General features: G+C 39.2%; 1 protein-coding gene across 2 annotated transcripts in view; it reads left to right on the plus strand.

Moving 5' to 3' along the window:
* The window catches only part of syt1a (synaptotagmin Ia), a 94,445-nt gene that overhangs the window by 37,415 nt on the left and 37,928 nt on the right, over positions 1-19,102 (plus strand). For both annotated transcript variants that reach the window (XM_078242974.1, XM_078242975.1), the window contains exon 2: positions 12,577-12,774. In XM_078242974.1, coding sequence (XP_078099100.1) covers positions 12,606-12,774 — 169 coding nt within the window. In that variant the 5' untranslated portion in view covers positions 12,577-12,605. The remainder of the gene's footprint in view (positions 1-12,576; positions 12,775-19,102) is intronic.

Below are 19,102 nucleotides of genomic sequence, written 5' to 3' on the forward strand. Positions count from 1 at the left end.
ATGTTAAGGGTACTACGACTGCCCAGGTTGGGGAGAAAAAACAAAAATCCATTGGTGTGGGAAAAGAAAACATGAAAGGATGATGAAGGAGAAAGTAGGAATGCTAGGGGGAGAAAGAGAGCAAGGGAGCTGACCCAGTTAGAGAGGGAGGGAGAGAGCGAGCACAAGAGAAAGATGGAGAGAGAGAGGGGTGATAGGAACGAGCTGTGTGCCAGCTTCACAACTGTGGTTGGGGACCTGCTGGGCCATCTGGTGGCACTGTAATTGGGTTGGGGTTTTGCACCTGAGCGGCACACCTCCAAAGAGATTGTTTGAGCAAAAAAGAAAGAGGAAACAAGCAGTGAATTGCATCCTGCAGTGTAGTGAAGGTGGAAGTGACTGTGAAAGTTGATAATAGGTTAGATCAATTCATACCCTAGTGTCTCTAAAATGTATATTTTTATATTTTTTCTTAAAGGTCCCATATTGTAAAACGTGAGAGACGTCTTTTTTTATTTACATTTTTTAAACGAAATACAAAGCATACAACTCCCAACATGAACACCCCCCCCCTTCCGTCTTCACCACCCACCCAGAAAAAAATCAAGAAAAGATGACAGTAACTACAGTATTCCAGACCATTCAACAAAATAGTAACAAAATAGACAATAAACCATAAACCAAATAAACATATGTATAAATGAGAACACCATAAGTCCATCATACACGTATCTCCCCAGCACAAAGCTTCTTAGTAGCATTAAACATATTATTAAACTAGTCTGGACCCAGCTTCTTATGTGTTTATCCATCCTGCTTAGGATTGACCCATCTCCCAGAACAAAAAATAATCTTGGGCTGAATAGAACCTGGGTCCCTGTAATCCGACATAGGTTATCGTGTATCCCGGTCCAAAATTCCTGGACCTTATCGCAGGACCATAGGACATGAAGTAATTGGTCGTCCTCTGTCTTACCTTTCCAACTATGTGGTGTGTCTTTCAGACCAATTCTAAACAATCTGGAGGGAGTCCAATAGAAGCGATGCATAATCTTGAACTGAATGAGGCCCACCCTCACATCGCATGACATAGTTTTAATATTCCTACAGATTCTGTCCCACTCCTCATCATCCAGTGTAATACTCAGATCCCTTTCCCATGTCTTTTTGAGGGCTGTCCAGGCTACATGCCTTTTTTTAATTATAAAGCAGGATGGCATAAATACTGTAAAAGTATCAAAACTGCCCGTATATAAAACGGTGCCTTTAAACGAGCCGTCAGGACATCCGTACGGTTGTGTTGTCACAACTGTGCTATATGTTTGTAGAAAGCGCCGCTACAGTGCCGTTAGAGTCCTTTCCCGCCTGCAATGACGGTGCAGATATGCCGGAAACACATGTGGAAGATCTGTAAACACGACTAATCAGAGCAGACTGGGCTTTTTCAGGAGGGGGGCTTAAAGAGACGGGCGCTAAAATGGAGCATTTCAAACAGAGAATAAATACAAGTATATTCAGACAGACATTATGAGAACAATAATGTGTTTTTTTTAAACATGTTCTCGTAGAAACCCAAAACACATATATGAACCTGAAAAAGAGCATAATATGTCTCCTTTAAATTAGCTTATAGCGACCACAGGTTACAATATGGGAAGATTGAATGTGACACCTTATCATTGGAGTGGAACAGACATGCTGCAGTGTGACTGGGAAAGGGAAAGCGCAGCCATTTTGTGCAAAAATAACATTATTTAAAGCTGTCTTCAAAGTGGGTCATAATAGAGACACGGCAGGTATTAACATCTGTGTTGCAGTGGATATACAATATGATTACATAGCGATGACAACTCTTGGAAAAGGAAAAAGGTCAACAAGGCTCTCAGGTTTTCCATAAAGATAAATAAGGCCAGATCCACTTGCTCTTTAAGTGGACTGCCTGCTGTGAGGTACTGCAGACAGTGGAGATAATGCAGAAGTTGTATGCTTGAAGGGCCGAGTAGTCATTAAGGTGCAAATATGAGCTGAATTAATGTTTCATTTTGCCAGTGATGTGAAGCCTGATGCAAGAGGCATAACAGGCTCCATGGGTGGTCCTCCACACACATACTCACATTTTTTTATTCTTTTATTTGACATTTTGTTTGGAGATTGAGAAGCATCAGCATCCTAAGGAAAATGATGTGATTTAAAAGCTTGGAAAGTTATATCATTCAGATGCATGTCTCTTTCTGAAATGAATGGTGTCATTTACATAAATATTTGCACCCACTGCCTGCTGAATTCTTTAGGGTAATTATTGTCGTTGAAAATGTCGCTCCTTGTATATAACACATCCTTGTGCAAGCATGGTAAACCATCATGTTCGCATTTTAGTTCCTCACATCAGACATAAGCTCACTTGGAAATATTGAGTGAAAGCCTATGTGCAGCCCACCGTCAGGGCATGATCAATTATTTTTCTATAGAGGAAGCCTCCTACATGCACTCTGCAGAGCGTCATTGTGCTCCCTAAAAGTCCTCGCCTGTGTTGAAGTATCTCTGTCATCGCCAAGCATGCCTTTCAATGACTCAGCCCCCACACTAACCTTGCAGCATTTCAAAGGGAGACCAAAGGGAGGCTGAGTGAACATGGACATGCGTAGGCGTCCATGCAACAAAGGGGGAGGTTGAGAGGGCCGAGGTAACCAATGGCTGTTTTGGTCACAGCAGGAGAAGGTTCATTGCCACTCTTGGCGTGGGCATGGGGTTAAATTAGATTATAAGTTTACTTTTTGTAAACTAGTTAGTGTTATTTTTGTCTCTTTGGAATTATTTTTTGCAGCTAGCCACATGACCTGTCTTAAAATGTGTGTTGGTGACAGACAAAGATGTTGTTAAACAAGTGACAGACAAAGATGTGGTTAAAGAAGTGCTAGCTAAGTGTTCAAATCACACCTTGAGAGTGCAGTGATATGCTTTCGCAGTTTGTTGGAAAACAGCAGCTGGTAAACCTGAAGTGATTGTGTGGACCGCCTCATGCCAGCAGCTCAGTCAGAATTGCTTTTGTTCGCAGAGTTCAGTGTCAACAAGAGATTCAACACAAGAGATCTTCTGCACATCAAAGGGTATTGAGAAGTACATTAACATGACTTGTGATTTCAGGAAAAGAGCTCAGGAAATGTATGTTGTAAAATCAAGGGGGTAAGCGAGCATCTGAAAAGCGTACCTCCAATGGGGAGTTTCGGAGGCTAACAAGCCATCACCTGCCGCTAGCATTCCATTGACTGCCATTTATTTTGGCGTCACTTTGACAGCGAATAACTTTACATCTGAAGCGCTTAAAGACTCTATTTGTCCATTGTTTATTTCTAAAGAAACACGACAATGTATAAAAGGCTCCATTACCTTGTATCTCACGTTATGGCTCCGTAGTAGACATTTTTGTAAAAATAGGCTCACGATTGTGTCATAACCACGCAACTTACTGTCGCATAGTAGAAAAATTACCATATAGTCAGGAAAAGCTCGAAGGCAGTTTCGACTTACATTAGCTGTTTAACTTTAATTACTAATGTTATCTAGCATTTTAGTTAGCAATAATTAGCCTGTGCCTATGTTATCTCCTTACATATACCAACACTCTCCGTCTCCGCAAGATTGGGAATGATTGAGATTTCTCTTGGCACAGCTACCAGAAGACTTACAACTTTCAGACGGGTTGCTCACGTCACATCTACGTCTTCAAGCTCAGTTTGAGGCTGCACTTTGGTGTCACAAAATGTACACAATTTAAGCAACTGAAAATGTAAATACAGGAGAACTGTGTAAGGACATGAATGCCAATTTTCAGCAATAACTTACATGTAGGATAATTAAACAAGACCATGTATCACTTTCAAGATTGATAGTCATTTTCCACTGTTTTATTGATGTCTGTATGGTTATAAATGAACATCAGAGAAGATTAAATAGGGCAAAGAAGTCATGTTTTAGCTTAAAGGAACATGTTGGTGCTAATTGCATGAAGGGTCTGTCTGGGCAATTAAAACTCCATCACAACATCTACATGTGCAAGTGAGGATCTTCAAGGCAAACTCTCAAACGAGCCCTTTTAAAGGCGAGAGTATGTTTACGTGGTTGTCAGCCTATGAGCTCCTCATGTCTTGTGTTTGGCTGACGATTGTGTAAATACAGTTGACATTATATGTACTCAACACGTAACAGCTGGACAATTATTAATTACGTGTGGTTGCAAGGTGGAGGCAAAATGAATCTTCATTGTCAACCAACGATTCATATTAGCTTTGCTACCTGGATACGGTTTCCAAGGTATGAACAGAGCAGTTTTACTACATCATACAACCGCAGATACTTTATGTTACAGTAATTTGTTTCTCTTGGCAACAGTTGTTTTTTCCCCTCTTAACAGCCCCTGTCATTGCCAGTTGTATATTGTGTCTCCTCCTACACATGGAGCCCCTTTTTGTTGAAACTTTTGGCCTAAATTATTTACTATTACCCTTAGGTCTTACCCTACTGAGTAGGGCGTACTCTGTCCATACAACCTGTCCAACCAGTTGAAGTGGCTAGGGCAGTGCCAGGATATGATCCTTCATTGGCTTTCTTGGCAAACACCACCAATGGTGTTCACTGGAGTGCCTGGCCAAGCCATATTGCAGTGGTCTGAAGGTGTTTTTTTTTCTCAAGAATGTTATAAATACTCTTTTGTCACACACACTGGGACTACCACTGTGCCGACCAGAGGTCACTAAGTTTCTAACTACCAGTCAGCTCAACCTGCTGGTTTCTGGTGACTCTGATGCTAATTGTCCCATCCAGCTTAATTGGCCACTACTGAGCTGTGCTTGCTGGTGGCAGAACACCACTTCTTCTGCCTCTCTTTGTTTTATTTCCTCAGTGGTGGACTTTAACAACGGCCCTAAGTATAACTTCATGTTATAGTGTTAGATGTTATCCAGGATAAATGTATACTAAGAAGTTGTTTAGCTGCCTAAAATTGGATTATCAGTCATATTACAATGTCATTTTCCTACCATCTACTGACATCAGAATTGGTTGGTTAATGGTGAGCTGAACTCAGTGTTACCAAGAAATTTAAGATTGGGTGTTCTGGATAGTATAGGTAACTGGGAATAAGATTGAAAATCAGATGAAGAAAATCTGATTTGTTTTGACACCCCCGCTGCCAATAACTAAGCTGGACGAATGACGGTTTATCAAAGTCTCTCTAATTAACGAGCTACTTGGCAGTCTGTGTGACTTCTGTTTACAAACCCTGGTTTTTCTTATCATCAGGACATATGAATCAAGTCGGTAATTATATGAACTTTTCCATTAAGAAAACCAAGAAAGAAAACTATGTTATGAGTCATTTTAGTTGTATACATATACAAGTGCATAGACTATATGCTTATGTACTCGAAATACTGCAAAAAAAACAGTTGTGATGCTGTGATGCCTCCACACGGCTCTCACAGACCGTTCCCCAATATGTGAAATACCAAGTTTTTTTCACAGCCACATGCAATCACACGCACACACGGCCGAACCGGCTATCAAAACAAAGAACAGAGAAGCTTGGATTACAACACACATAGAGGGAGTGTGACTTCATTCTCTGCTCAGAATGCCATAACTCCACTATGGCTTTACACAGCAAATATTTTTTTTTCTGCTATATTAATGTTCTGCATGTTGAGTACAGCCCCATTTTAAAGTTCAACAGCAGAAATAATCTACCTCATCTTCTGGTGAGGCTGGTTGGCGTCACTAAATGTGTTATGGGATGAGAGTATGCCACTTTTAGTCTTCTTGTGCTTCTTCTCCAGCCGGTGTTTGAATTTGAATAATCTTATTGCCTCTGGTTCTTTGATGTTTTGTATTATTTGCTCCAAATGCGATTTCTGTTGAACATCATGTAATGTCCCGATTAATTGATGTAATGTGTTTGTATTTAGATCTTTTCACAAAAGGACATTGATTAAAGTGTGGAAACATGGGCCATTCTTTGATTTATTTTACTTTGGTCTGCTGACAATTGTACATACAGTATCTAATTCTCCATACATATACCTGTGGTAGAACCCTATAAGTATAAGTTTGACATCATGACAATTAATATTGCTTTATCTGGTTATTATTCACTTTTAAAGTAGCATGTGTGTTTGATGTACACATAAAACATCAGCCGTCCATGGTGCTGACTGGGAGGTTGATGTGTAATATTTGCTGCAGCAGAGTCTTTCTGCTCTTTGATAGATATGCAGGGTCAACTGATAAAGAAAATGGCAGTGTGCATTGTCCATTAATGTCATTCATGTGATGTTGCTACACTTGCTGACGCACATTGAAAAACAACTTTAAAATCTCTAAATACCACTTTCCCAGACCACAGTCCATATTCACTATATATTTAGATAATGTCAATGTAGCATCAAAGTGCTTGAACATAGATTATATCCTCTTGTAATTTAAAATATATTAAATGCATCTCAACCTCAAGGTTAAGACAAAATTTTGGATTAACCAAATTTCAGATTAAATCAGGTTTAACTGCACTGATAACGTTATTCTTTTGCTTTGACCCTTTAAGTTTTTCTGTTGCTGTCTGCCAACTATGAGGTAAAATAGTCACCCACATTTCTAGCAATAACTGGGAATATGTCATTTATAGAGCTCAACAGTGACCACCGAGTAACATTTTTTACATTCGTTCACAAAAAAATTATTATATAAAGAGCTTTTGAGCTTGGATCTAGGCCAACCAGCTACAAAATAAATCGTGACTTTAAAACATTTGATTCAGCACAGAAATATTGGAAAAACGCAAAAAAAAGGCAAAGGTACAAGACTGTGTAATGATCATGAAGTTCAGTGGTAGCACTAACTCACTAGCTGTTTGTGGCTGCGGTTAACATTTCCACGATAACATTTTCCACGATAGCGAGCTCCACCAATCAGAGACATCCTTGTTACACTTTAGGATTGTGGGTAGTGTACAGTAGTAGTTCTCCATGACATCACGAAAAAAAAAATATGTCTGTGTTAAAACAAGGTTGATGTCATATGGACTTGTGGCTTCTACATGAGCATAAGCCATTGTTTTCACACCCTCATAGCTCGTGGGAAGTCTACCTTGGATGGTTAAAGGTGCAATATGTAATACTGACAGTTGTTAAAATAGTTACTGCAGTACAAATTCAAAATACTGGAGAGAGTCGTCTCCTCCTCCCCAGACTCAAAGTTCACGGAGGTTGCCAGGCTGAAAACAGCAGCATCCACAACAATGTTACTAGACGCTTGTCTCACATAGGAAATTATTTAACAGCACAGCGGAGTAGCTAACGTTAGATTCTGGCTATATTGACAGTCATAAAAGCCCGTGCTCACGCGGAGCTCTGTACCCAACTGACAGACACACTTTTTTGGCTTAGAATTACGGTAGGAACCGCTAAAAACACAACCTCGCTGTCCTCTCCCCACGACAGACAGACACACTTCCTAGGCTTAGAATTAGCTAACGTTACAGTAGGAACTGCTAAAAATAACACTAACGTTACCTTGCCGTCCTCACCACCCGACTGAACACAATGTATTTGCTTAGAATTACGGCAACAATTACTAAACACACTGCAAACTCATGGTCCTCTCTTCCTGATTTACAGCCCCCCTCTCTTGACTTAAAATAACTCACCGTTACACGTTGTAAACAGCCGTGGCCCGCCGGTAACGTTAGCAGTTAGGAGGGTTAGCATGGCGGTCAATTGTTTTTGCAAGTAACAACTCAGGTAGCTATATAATTCAATGTGAATACACGTTGGTGAAATGACATAAAATGCCTGTCCCTTGGAGCCGTGATAAATTAGCCTGATGTTAATGCTTACCTGTTCAGGAGGAAATTAGTCAACTCTGCGTCCTTTTGGGCTCCAAGCTGTCTCCATCTTTCAAATACATCTTTAATATTTACCCAGGTATTTGTCAAACTGGGTAGATGATAACAACACACAGGCCAAACCACAAACAGAAATTCCGTCATGGAATGGAAATACTGGCTTTAGCATTGTTGTCAGAAAAGATAGTATTTCAACTTAGCATGTTTCCTTAATATCTGATGACGCATTGGGGTCATTTTTGGATTATTACAGTAAATATATTACATATTGGACCTTTAATAATCAAAAATCCTTGAATATTAATGGGATTTTAACTTCCGCAACACTGTTGAAAAGGTTAAAGGTGCCTTTCTTGTCATTCACGAAGAAATTACATTTATCATCTGCATTTAACCCATTCTATATGCCTATAGGTGCAGCCACAGGGACAAACTCCAGTCTGGGGCACTGACCTAACATACATGTTTTTGGTGGTGGGAGGAAACCCATGGAAACACAGGGAGAACATGCAAACTCTATTCTTCAACAGAAATTGATCCCAGTATTCAAGAGTGCCTAATCGCTGTCGTGCGACAGCGCTAACCACTGAGCCCTAGTTGAGCTATATAGTAGGTGTTTTTTTCATTGCCTCTGGGATCCAATTACCAGTCGACAGCTTGAAATAAATGCAAGTCATTTAAGTTTAAAATAAGTTTCCCAAGAACAGTCCTTGTATGTATGTGATGGCCAATCAATTTTAGCACAGATAAATGTTCTTTGTTTATAAATCTAGCTGATTGCGTTTCTTGCTGACACTAGTCCCAACAGTAACGGTGATAACCTAGATTTGATAGAAACAGGGTTGTGGCTGGTTGCCAGACTGAATTCCCAGATCGGCTGGGAAATCTGGAATACAGTTCAGAGAATGAGAAATGATTTCCCCTTCCCTACCAACTACAGTCAGAACTAAGTAAACAAGGGAATATGCTGCACACAAATACTCTGTGGAAGCTGCATAGTGGCCAACAACATAGTTTGCTTTTTTTCCCTAGAGAATTATTGTAAAGCTAATAATTACTAATCAGCTTTGTCTATCTGAGATCTGAGAAGCACAAATATTGAAAAGACACTTCATATCTATATATGTAATTCAGTCGAAATTGCCTCGCTGCCTTTGCAAACTTAATTGTATACGTTCGAAGAAACATGAATTGAATTTCAGCTCCTTTTTTTTTTCCTTCATTTTTTTAAAGATTATATTACGATGAATTGCCACCACATTTTGTGCTCAGCTCTTTGAGGTTTAGAAAACGTATATCATTAGAGGCCTTTCTGTGGATAAGAATTAGATTTTTCAATCACATAAACGCCTTTAAAAGTGTTTCTGTCGACACCAGTGCAATGCCCTCTGTGAAACAATACTATAAATGGGAAAATATGAGTTTATTGTGTACTGTGGCAAAGGAGGAGAATTAGGCCATCAACCTTCACTGTGTACTAGTGGAAAAGCTCTACAACTTTAGTATGCCATTATCCTTGATTGCTATGGTGACAGAGCCAAATTACATATAATAACCTGCACAGAAAGAGTGGACAATAAATAGCTCTTGTTTGCAGTAGATTTGTCACAGCGCTACAGCTTTGCCCAAAAGTCGTGTGTCATGATACTAAGTAGTACACAACACTTGAAATATGCCTGTGTTGACTAACAGTCACTTAAACAGTCAATAATTCTTTATTTTCCAATCAAAACATGTTTTCATAGAAATTAATAATAATTAATAGGGCTGTCAAACGATTAAAATTTTTTAATCGCGATTAATCGCTGAAGTTCTATAGTTAATCGTGATTAATCGCATGTTTAATCACAATTAAAATTCTATTATTTGCATTTCAGAACTGTTTTTAAGTACATAATAACAATGGAAAGCAATTCTTACCAGTGTATCTTGATTGGGAATCAAATTAATGCAAAGAAAGTGACTTTATGAACTTGACTATTATTTATTTACTGTAAACAAATGTGTGAATCTGTCATTATTGCACAATTCCTACAAGTACCTAACCTAACTGAGATGTAACATTAACACTTTGCTTATACAGTACAAACAAAATGGTCCAAAAACCAGATGCCACAGCAGGACATTTAACCTTTACATTTTTAACAAGGATTGAGAACAATTGACTGAGATGTAACACTAACAACCACCGTTAAGGCAAACGAGAGCAAAGTCCAGCCAGAGTCAATATAGTGTTTAGTAACTCCTAAATAATGTTGATTACTCACTGACGTCCAGTGATCACCGGTTAATGAGACAGCGTTTGCACTTGGCAGCAGTTCCAGTTTAGCTGCTTTCTCCGTGTCATACAGGCTGTGTATGGTGAAACTACTGTCCCCCCCGATGGCAGTGTATAAGACGGGTCAGAACATGCCAACCGTAGCACGTCTTTAAGACCCGAGTCCTCTACGATGCTGACAGGTCTAACGTTAGTTGCCACCCATTTTGCAAGAGCTGTAGTAATTTTTTGGGATTTGGTTTCATCCGCAAGTCTACTAGTCAACTAGTAGCACTCTCCAAAATACTGCTTTGCCTGAGCCTGCTAGCATCAAACTGCGTCACGTTAATATGCTTAGCTCGTAGGTGGTAGCTCAAGCTTGACATGCTTCGGTGATATTTTAATTCGGCTTTACACAATGTGCATATGGCTTTCGACTTGTCTACTGAGCCGTCCGGGAGTTTTTTTAAAAGAAAAGCGCCATTCAGAAGTGTGTTGCTGCTGTCTTTCTCCATGCCGGCAGCCTGCCTGCATTCTGCAGCAGAAGATGTGTTATGAAGAAGTACGGCAGCGCCAAAGGGTCAAAATAGTAGCCGTTAGGCACGACGCAAAGCCGAGTGAAGTGTAAAATAAATGAATCACATGCCGGCATGCGATTAATGCGATTAAAAAAAATGAATCGCATTGCGTCGGCCCTTAATCGCATCGCGATTAACGCGTTAACGCTGACAGCCCTAATAATTAATATTCAGTTTTATTATATATTTTTAATGTTTGTCAGCCTCCAAATTTCACCCATGCTGTTTTATGCATGACAATATTTAGGTAAAACTAATATGTGTAGATTTATCCTCCAGTACATACTTGTTTACACAGTTTCCTTATAGAGAGAAACTAATAAGTGGTAAGAATCGATTAGTTGACTAAAGGGAAAAAGAATCTCCAACTATTGTTTTTTAACTGATTAAAGCTACAGTGGGTAGAAAGAAAAAAAACGCCACGATTTGAAGTAGAGGGAGACCTCTTCCTGAACAGAATAGCCAGAACAGCCAATAGGAACTCTCTCTCTCTCGCTCTCTCTCTCTCTCTCTCTCTCTCTCTCTCTCTCTCTCTCTCTCTCTCTCTCTCTCTCTCTCTCTATGAAATGACCTGTGATTGGCCATAGTCTCTCATCACGGCCTAGATTATTTAAAGCCTGAATAAAGAGCCAAGAGGAGGTGCAGAAGTCTATTTTTCTCTCAGACCACCTGAATTACAATCTGTTGAAAGATTATAATGGGAATTTTGCTAGGGCTGCACAATTAATTGCAATTGTATGAACTAGTGCAATATCCCAATCACTGGGGGGGGGGCAATATTTGTTAAAATGCAAAATATGTGTCAAACCATTCTGAATTAAGTATTGGGGCACTGCAGAGACGCCCCGGCCAAAAAGGGTATAGAACAGACTAAAGAAAAAATCTTTGTTTGGTACAAATCCTCGGAAAAATCACACTATAATCATTTTAATTCTTTTTAATTTTATTACTTTTCAATGAAAATGGGAATATAAATATAAAAGTCATCATTCCCTCCACTATTGTGGATCATATCACCATCGCAATATCAGTCAAAATAACCACAATTAGATATTTTCCTCATATGGTGCAGCCCTATTTGTTGCCCAACAACACCAAAACAAATTGCCTACCACAGCTTTTAAGTATTTTAGTTATTTATAAAGCAAAAATGCAGAGGAGTATATATTTTGGTTCTTATAACACCATGAAGTCACAGAGTCTTTAATGTTATAGTAATATATTGTAAGTGACTCATTCTGTTGGCAGTATTGAAACTTCATTTCAACCATCCTTCCACGATGATAGTGAGGTGATGACTAACATGTTCAGGGGTGAGGCTGCTGCGACTTACAGTACATTATACATGACTGTATCCACACAGAAACGTATACAAAGCACCAGTTAACATAAACCGCACATTGTTTCCTTCGTCCCGCTCACAAAAAGGCCTGAATGTAAAGTAAATACACCTGTTGTGTACAAAGAGCATGGTGTGATAAGATAGTGGACGAGTAATCTTCCCTTCATTGCAACATTATTAACTGTGCTTTCGGTTGACTTCTAATAGCACAGAATTTCAATTAAGCCAGTACCAGTGCTGTGATTTACTGCCTGCGTTGTATGAGAGTAATAAATAATCATTTTATCTCTGCTCTGTGATGCTAATCTGGAGTTTAAACAATGAGTGAGTAGCTTTGTTCTGAATTCATTCTGGACCCAAGCTGATGTTTACCCAGGCTGAGCCAGCAGCTGCTCACACGGTCTGCGTCAACTCAGTCATCTGACAAGGCGTGCTCGCTGCCTCTGACATGCATCTGTCACAGCGGCAAAAAAAAAAAAAAATCTAACCCACTCTGTTTGGTCTTTCTCTTTCTCCACTTGTACAGCATCTGTCTGGCTGCCCAGTATCGCCATAATGACTGAGAGTCGAAGGGAAGCACTGGCGGCGCCCGAGCCCACCACCGCCTCCTCCTCCACAGCTGGCTCCAACACCACCAACATGGCCAGCCCGGGCACCGGTGAGAAGGATGAGGCATTTTCCAAGCTGAAGGACAAGTTCATGAATGAGCTGAACAAAATCCCATGTAAGTGTGTCCACTTTCTCCGGTATAACAGTGGGCCATTTTTTTAGCTGAAACAAATAGTTCATTTATTGATAAGTGACCCAACCACAGTCTTCTGTGATAGTAAAGTGAATATTTGGACTGTTGGTACAACAATTCCAAGATGAGGAGCGTGTGCCTTCTTTTCGTGGCGCCAGTGCACGGAGCTTAGAGCAGCTGTGGTCTGACGAAATCTCAGTGGACCTCCGTGACAAGTTTTGCGTCATCCGGCGGATTTCAGCAGACCACAGCTGCGCCACCTTGCATTCTGGGAAATTGTGATGGACTTTCTTTACTATTTTTGACATTTCGTAAACCAAACAATTATTGAATTAATCACAAAAATAATCGTCAGACCATACAATAGTGAAAATAATTGGTAATTTCAATTTTTAACAACTTTAACATTCATGATGTGTTTTTGCCCCTTCAAAAACACTGACTCCAAAACCACACAATTCATCCAAACAGACCTTGTTTCCATCCCAGTTGGATCTTCGTCAGGTCAAAAGTGTTTTGTAATGGTTATCACACTCATGTATGTATGTACTAGGGTTTAATCCCGGGAAATGGGATTACTGGAAATACACCTCCAAATTATTTTGATTTCTGAGAAGTGTAACAGGAAAACAGGTAAAACTATTTACTTTCTATGCGTAAACCACATGTTGATACATACAAAATAAACGTATCACAGAAATATGCAAGTCCTTTATGTAAGTACTTTAGACTGGCCACGATTAGCTCTGACGTCACACTTCAAAAAATATATTAAAAAGGCTTTACAGCTTTCATCAATGCTGTTTTTCAGCAGCCTCGCAACTACATGTGATGTCTATAAATACATTCCCTCTGATTCAAACCACTCAGTCCATTCAGTGTGATTCTAGTGTGAACATGACTCAAAACATTATTCAAGTGTGAGTGAACCTTTGTTGATGACGCACAAGGATAGGCCAGTATTACTCGTGCTTTTGATAAAAGACTTTCAATGAATCAGGTGAACAAATAATTTACTACATGCATGAGTCAACAACAAATTCAAGTATTTCTTGCACTGAATGGCTCAGATGGAGTTACTAACTAAATTATTTGAGTGGCAATTAACATCTGGCAACAGCGATTTAAGAGTTTGACATGATAAATTGCTAAATTGTGCGTAACTGGCTTTAGTTGTTGCTGCTTACTTGTGCTCTATGTCAAAACTGTTTCTTCATTTCCATATAATAAAACACACCAATTCAATTCAATTTTATTTATAGTATCAAATCATAACAAGAGTTTTCTCAAGACACTCTACAGATAGAATAGGTCTAGACCACACTCTATAATTTACGAAGACCCAACAATTCCCCCAAGAGCAAGCATTTAGTGCGGAAAAACTTCCTTTGAGGTAGACATTCTGTCCTTTTATCACCAAACTAAATATTTCCACAACTACATGTTTTTGCCTAAAGAATTTGGCAGTATTAGGTTTTCGAGAATATGGTTGTATGGTGTCATCCAGGATAAAGCACTGTGTGGAGATCCAATGTTATCTAAAGGTAAATATATCCACAGGTTCATGTGGAAGTAATTCTCTCAACAGGAAAAAGCTACTGTGGAAGAGAAGACCTATTTCTGTGGCAAAGACACAAGTGACACCACCAGTCGTGCTCCTCTTTCCAGAGAACTCATTTTATTGTCAGATAACTCATGGTTTCAGCTAGTGAACTTTATTTTCCATGTGTTCTTGAATAACACATTTTCATTAATGGAAAACACGTTTTGATTTGTGTGCTTTGTGCCAAGGGTAAATAAATAGGGTCAACAATGTTCCTTATTGTGATTCCAATATGAGGCTACTGAGGTTGATGTCCCCTTTAGCTCGGTATTGCAAATGTATTGCTATTCCTTCAGCATCTAGCCCAAGCCTGACAACTTTTTCCACATCATCTTTAAAAGTAAACGATTCATTATTGCTTCCAAATTTTGACATTGTAATCTGAGAAAAAAAAACTAAATCTGGGCTTCTTTTTGTATACCCTAGGCAGAAAAGTTATCTGAGAGCTTCCCAAAAAAACATCTGTCCTTTACACAGGGTTTTAGATTACTGTTTTCTCACCTCATCCCCTCAATCAAAAGCAGCGTTTGCTCCCAGGTGCTGCCAAACTGATGATGAATGACCCCAGACTTGTTTACTCCGTGGAATATCGATACTGTCTAGAGAAAGTCAGGTGGCAGATTTAACAAGGAATATGCGAGAGTAGAAGCTGCATGCTCAGCTAATGCTGCTGCAGAAGGTTTTCTGTCAGACTGGCCTAACTTGTTGCTGAATTTCTGGTCATCAGGATCTGCAGGACATATATCTCTGAGCTATTGCCTTGGTTGGTCAGCTGTTGGCTGATGGCTCAAGCATCTAAAAACCAGCAGACATTATCTCAGTCTTTCTGCATTTACTGTGCTTGCTTTTTTTTTTAGCTATTCTAAACATTTTCAAGGAAAAGTCCCAAATATATAGTATGTTTATGTGCATATTTTATCCAGTAATCTCACCTTCCAGTTTGGTAAGGTCTATTCATAAAGAGATAGTTTTGTTATGGTTTTCGCATTCTTTTTGATGCGCTGTAGGTCTGCAACTAACACATTTAATTATTCTGTTGAGCATTTATCAATTATTCTGTTGATTGTTAGTCTATGGATTGTCAGGTAATAGTGAAAAATGTCCATCACAAGTTCCCAGAGCTCGAGGTGACGTCTTCAAATTCCTTTAAAAAGGATTAATTCCTATAAAACCCCAAAATATTCAATTTACACATATGTAAAACCAAGAAAAGCAGCAAATCCTCACATTGGAAATGCTGGAACCAGTTTTTTTGCTGGATATACACACTAAATAAAAATAACATTTTAAGAAGTAGAGAAAGGTAGAGAAATGCATCCCCCTAAAGGGATGGAAACCAGAGGCAATACGTGATAATTAAAACAACATGATTGTGGTGCACAAAAAATGTGTACAACGATTCCTTCTGCAACAAAAATAAATCCGTCTTATCAATTTATGAATTGTGAATGTGAACACACACACACACACACACACACACACACACACAATGAGTGAATTCCGACTATGTAATCACACTCAACCATATTGTGACTTCAGATTGAGCAAAGGGGTTGCCTCCAAGGAAACCAGTGTATTGAATTTCTTAGTACGTTTTCTAAACACGTACTAAGGCTTTACTTCCCAGTAACAATTAACCTCTGAGCACAGAAACTGTTTGATCCATGACTGCTGGCTCCACCAGCCATTACCCCAAATAACACAGACAAGCGATTGACATTTTAAGAAAATAAATAAAAAAATAATACATTTTTTATTAGGGGGTTTGTGCTTTTAGGCAGCCAAAGGCACTCACAAACATTTTTACAAGCTACAAAACGATTAAATTGAAATATATGTTTTGTTGCCTCTAGTGGAGCAATCTGTTATATTTTGTCTAATTTAAGAATTCAAGAACACTTGAAACTTGCATTGTTATCAAACCTTATATTTAAGTAAACAGTAAACAGAAGCAGGTCTCTTTTTTATATTTGACAAAATCCAGACAGCATTTATGTTGTTTATGTTCATTTATGTTGTCTTCATTTTCTGTGTCCCACAACAGCATATATATATATTAAAAAAGCTTTTTCTTGTGCACTCTGGTACTGACTTTTGGGACTGTGTTGTGACAAAAGCTCTCTTGGGACCGACCGACTGTCTTTCACTGTTGGTGCTGACTGACGAGTCATACAGCTGATGGTTACAGCTAAAAATACAGAAAAATAAGACTAAAATATTTAGTGGTGTAACTGGAGGCAAAGGAAAGGGCAAACACAAAAAGATACGCCAGAGCTTGAATGTGTCTCAACTTGTTTGACTTTGTGGCTGCTCACAGTCATCAGACAGCAAAGTTTATTAAGAGGGATTACGTTGCTGGATCAACAGAGCCATTCGTCTCTATCTGTTGCTGCTCTGGTGACAAGCCCTTGTTGTCTACTCTTTGCCCTCGCTTTGCAAAAGTTTGCCTGCCATGAGACACCATCAGGAGCTGGTCAAACCCAAGCCAGATCAGTCTCAACCAGCACCAGCTTTCCCTCTAAATCTTCAGTCAACAGATGGGAAACAGATCTTCTCTCTTCTCAGAGATTTTGTCAGCATTTGATTATTTATCGTTATGAGTCTCTGTGCTGGAGCTTTTGTAAACATGATAACTTGTTTGTTCTGTTTGCCACCTGTGAACACTCAGAAATAGCTGAATATGAACAACAGCCCAGACAGTTTGTGTTTTATTTTTGTTATATAAGTCTTTTCAGGCTTAAGTGATATCTGGCTTTTGGATGTCAACATCCATCCTTATAGAGAGCTGAAGGCTGACCCCTTTTCAAGATAGCCTCTGTTCCAAACCAAACTATTGGACAAACTGTGAATAGGAATACTTTGCCGATTTCAAACCAACTCTGTGTCATCTTTGTGTGGAAGTGTCTGGCAGTGTGTTCAGATAAAAGGTGTGTCCCTTCCCTTCGTGGCGCAAGTGCACGGAGCTTAGAGCAGCTGTGGTCTGATGAAATCTCAGTGGACCTCCGTGACAAGTTTTGCGTCATCCGGCAGATTTCAGCAGACCACAGCTGTTCTGAGCCCCATGCACCACCGCCAGGGAAGGAAGGCACACACCGTTCATGTAAACACACTGCCAACACTGCCATGACACAGAGATGAATTGAAATCAGCAAAATATGTCGCAATTCATCCAATAGTCTGAGTGAAATTTCAAAACCACAAATGTCACCCTTATGTTGGCACTGGAGGAAAATTCAGGGGGTCACCAAAGTCAGTAAGATTAATCCTCTGGGGAGCATGAATGTACATACAAAATGTCATGGTAACATACAATAGTTGAGTTGAGATATTTCAGTCTAGTGTGGCTAAAAACTTCCCTCTTAAAATGTATTTTGAAAATGTAAAGCCTGTGTAATAGAAGGTGCCAGTGGGATTTAGGTCCAACAGTTCACTCTCAGAAGTTGTTTACTTATATTTGCTTATGTTTTGTGTTGCCCAAGTTCAAATGGCCAGATGAGCTGAACGGTGGAACACCGAATCATTATATATATATATATATATATATATATATATATATATATATATATATATATATATTCAGTGTTAATACGCTTTTACTCTGAAGGCAAAAAAACAGAGCTCTTTTTTATGCACCAAATGTAACTGCTCTACTTTTTTGTGTCTATGAATTACAATCAGCGCTCTTCTGTCTTGTGTCATTTTCACATTATTGGTATAAATCCATCTCATGCACTGTTGGATTTCAATGGGTTTACATTTTCTGATAATAATCTGAATAATAGACCAGACGGAACAGATATACCCAATTTAACCAAATCACAAATGAATAGACCAGCTCGGGTTTTTGGTACAAGAGGAGAAATACACACACAGTTTTCATCAGTCATCAGTTTCTATATAGCCAGTCATTGTTGCAGGAGATGCTCCGTGTTGCAATCGCATTGTTTGCTTAAACAAGCCAACAAGCCACAGCGGGGAAAGGGCGCGGACAGAGTGTTGCTCTCATAAGCATAACAAGCTATAATGTTGAGGTTAATTGACCAACAGGGTCCTGTCACATTGGATTTGTTGCAGCTGCTGGAAGTGGATATAACCCAGATGCAATATTACACACACACACACACACACACACACACACACACACACACACACACACACACACACACACACACACACACACAAACACACACCCTTTTAAATGCATCCATCAAACTCAATCCAGTTCATAAAAGCTTTCTGTCAAATATAAAGTGCTATGTATTCCCAGGGATGTAGAGATGGAACTCCTTTTAAATGCAGAGTTGAGTTGGGACAGAGACATCTTATAGGACTGGCATTGATATTTATGACATCAATTTGAAGTATTCGTCAATGTAAGTGGCAAAAACTAATGCTGATCCGGGTCAATATAAAGGACTGCTTTACTTGAAAGGATTTCACAGTCTCAAGACTATCTCACCACAAGGTCCATTTAGTAGCTATTCTGAAGCTTTTGACTGTATCAAAATATCTTCCTCTGCAGATGAAGGCGCCCAGTTGTAATGGAAATATTTGGGCCTTTTTCAGAGAGTCCTGCACTACTACTGTATGGGCTAAATTGTATTAAATCAAATCTTTACTTGCATATTTATCATGACTTATAGGAATCAGAAACGGACTAAATCAACTTTGTAGATTTATGTTCTGTGTTTTATTCCACACAATGTC

This window comes from Sander vitreus, chromosome 23 (genome assembly GCF_031162955.1).
Source record: "Sander vitreus isolate 19-12246 chromosome 23, sanVit1, whole genome shotgun sequence".
Lineage (NCBI taxonomy): Eukaryota > Metazoa > Chordata > Actinopteri > Perciformes > Percidae > Sander > Sander vitreus.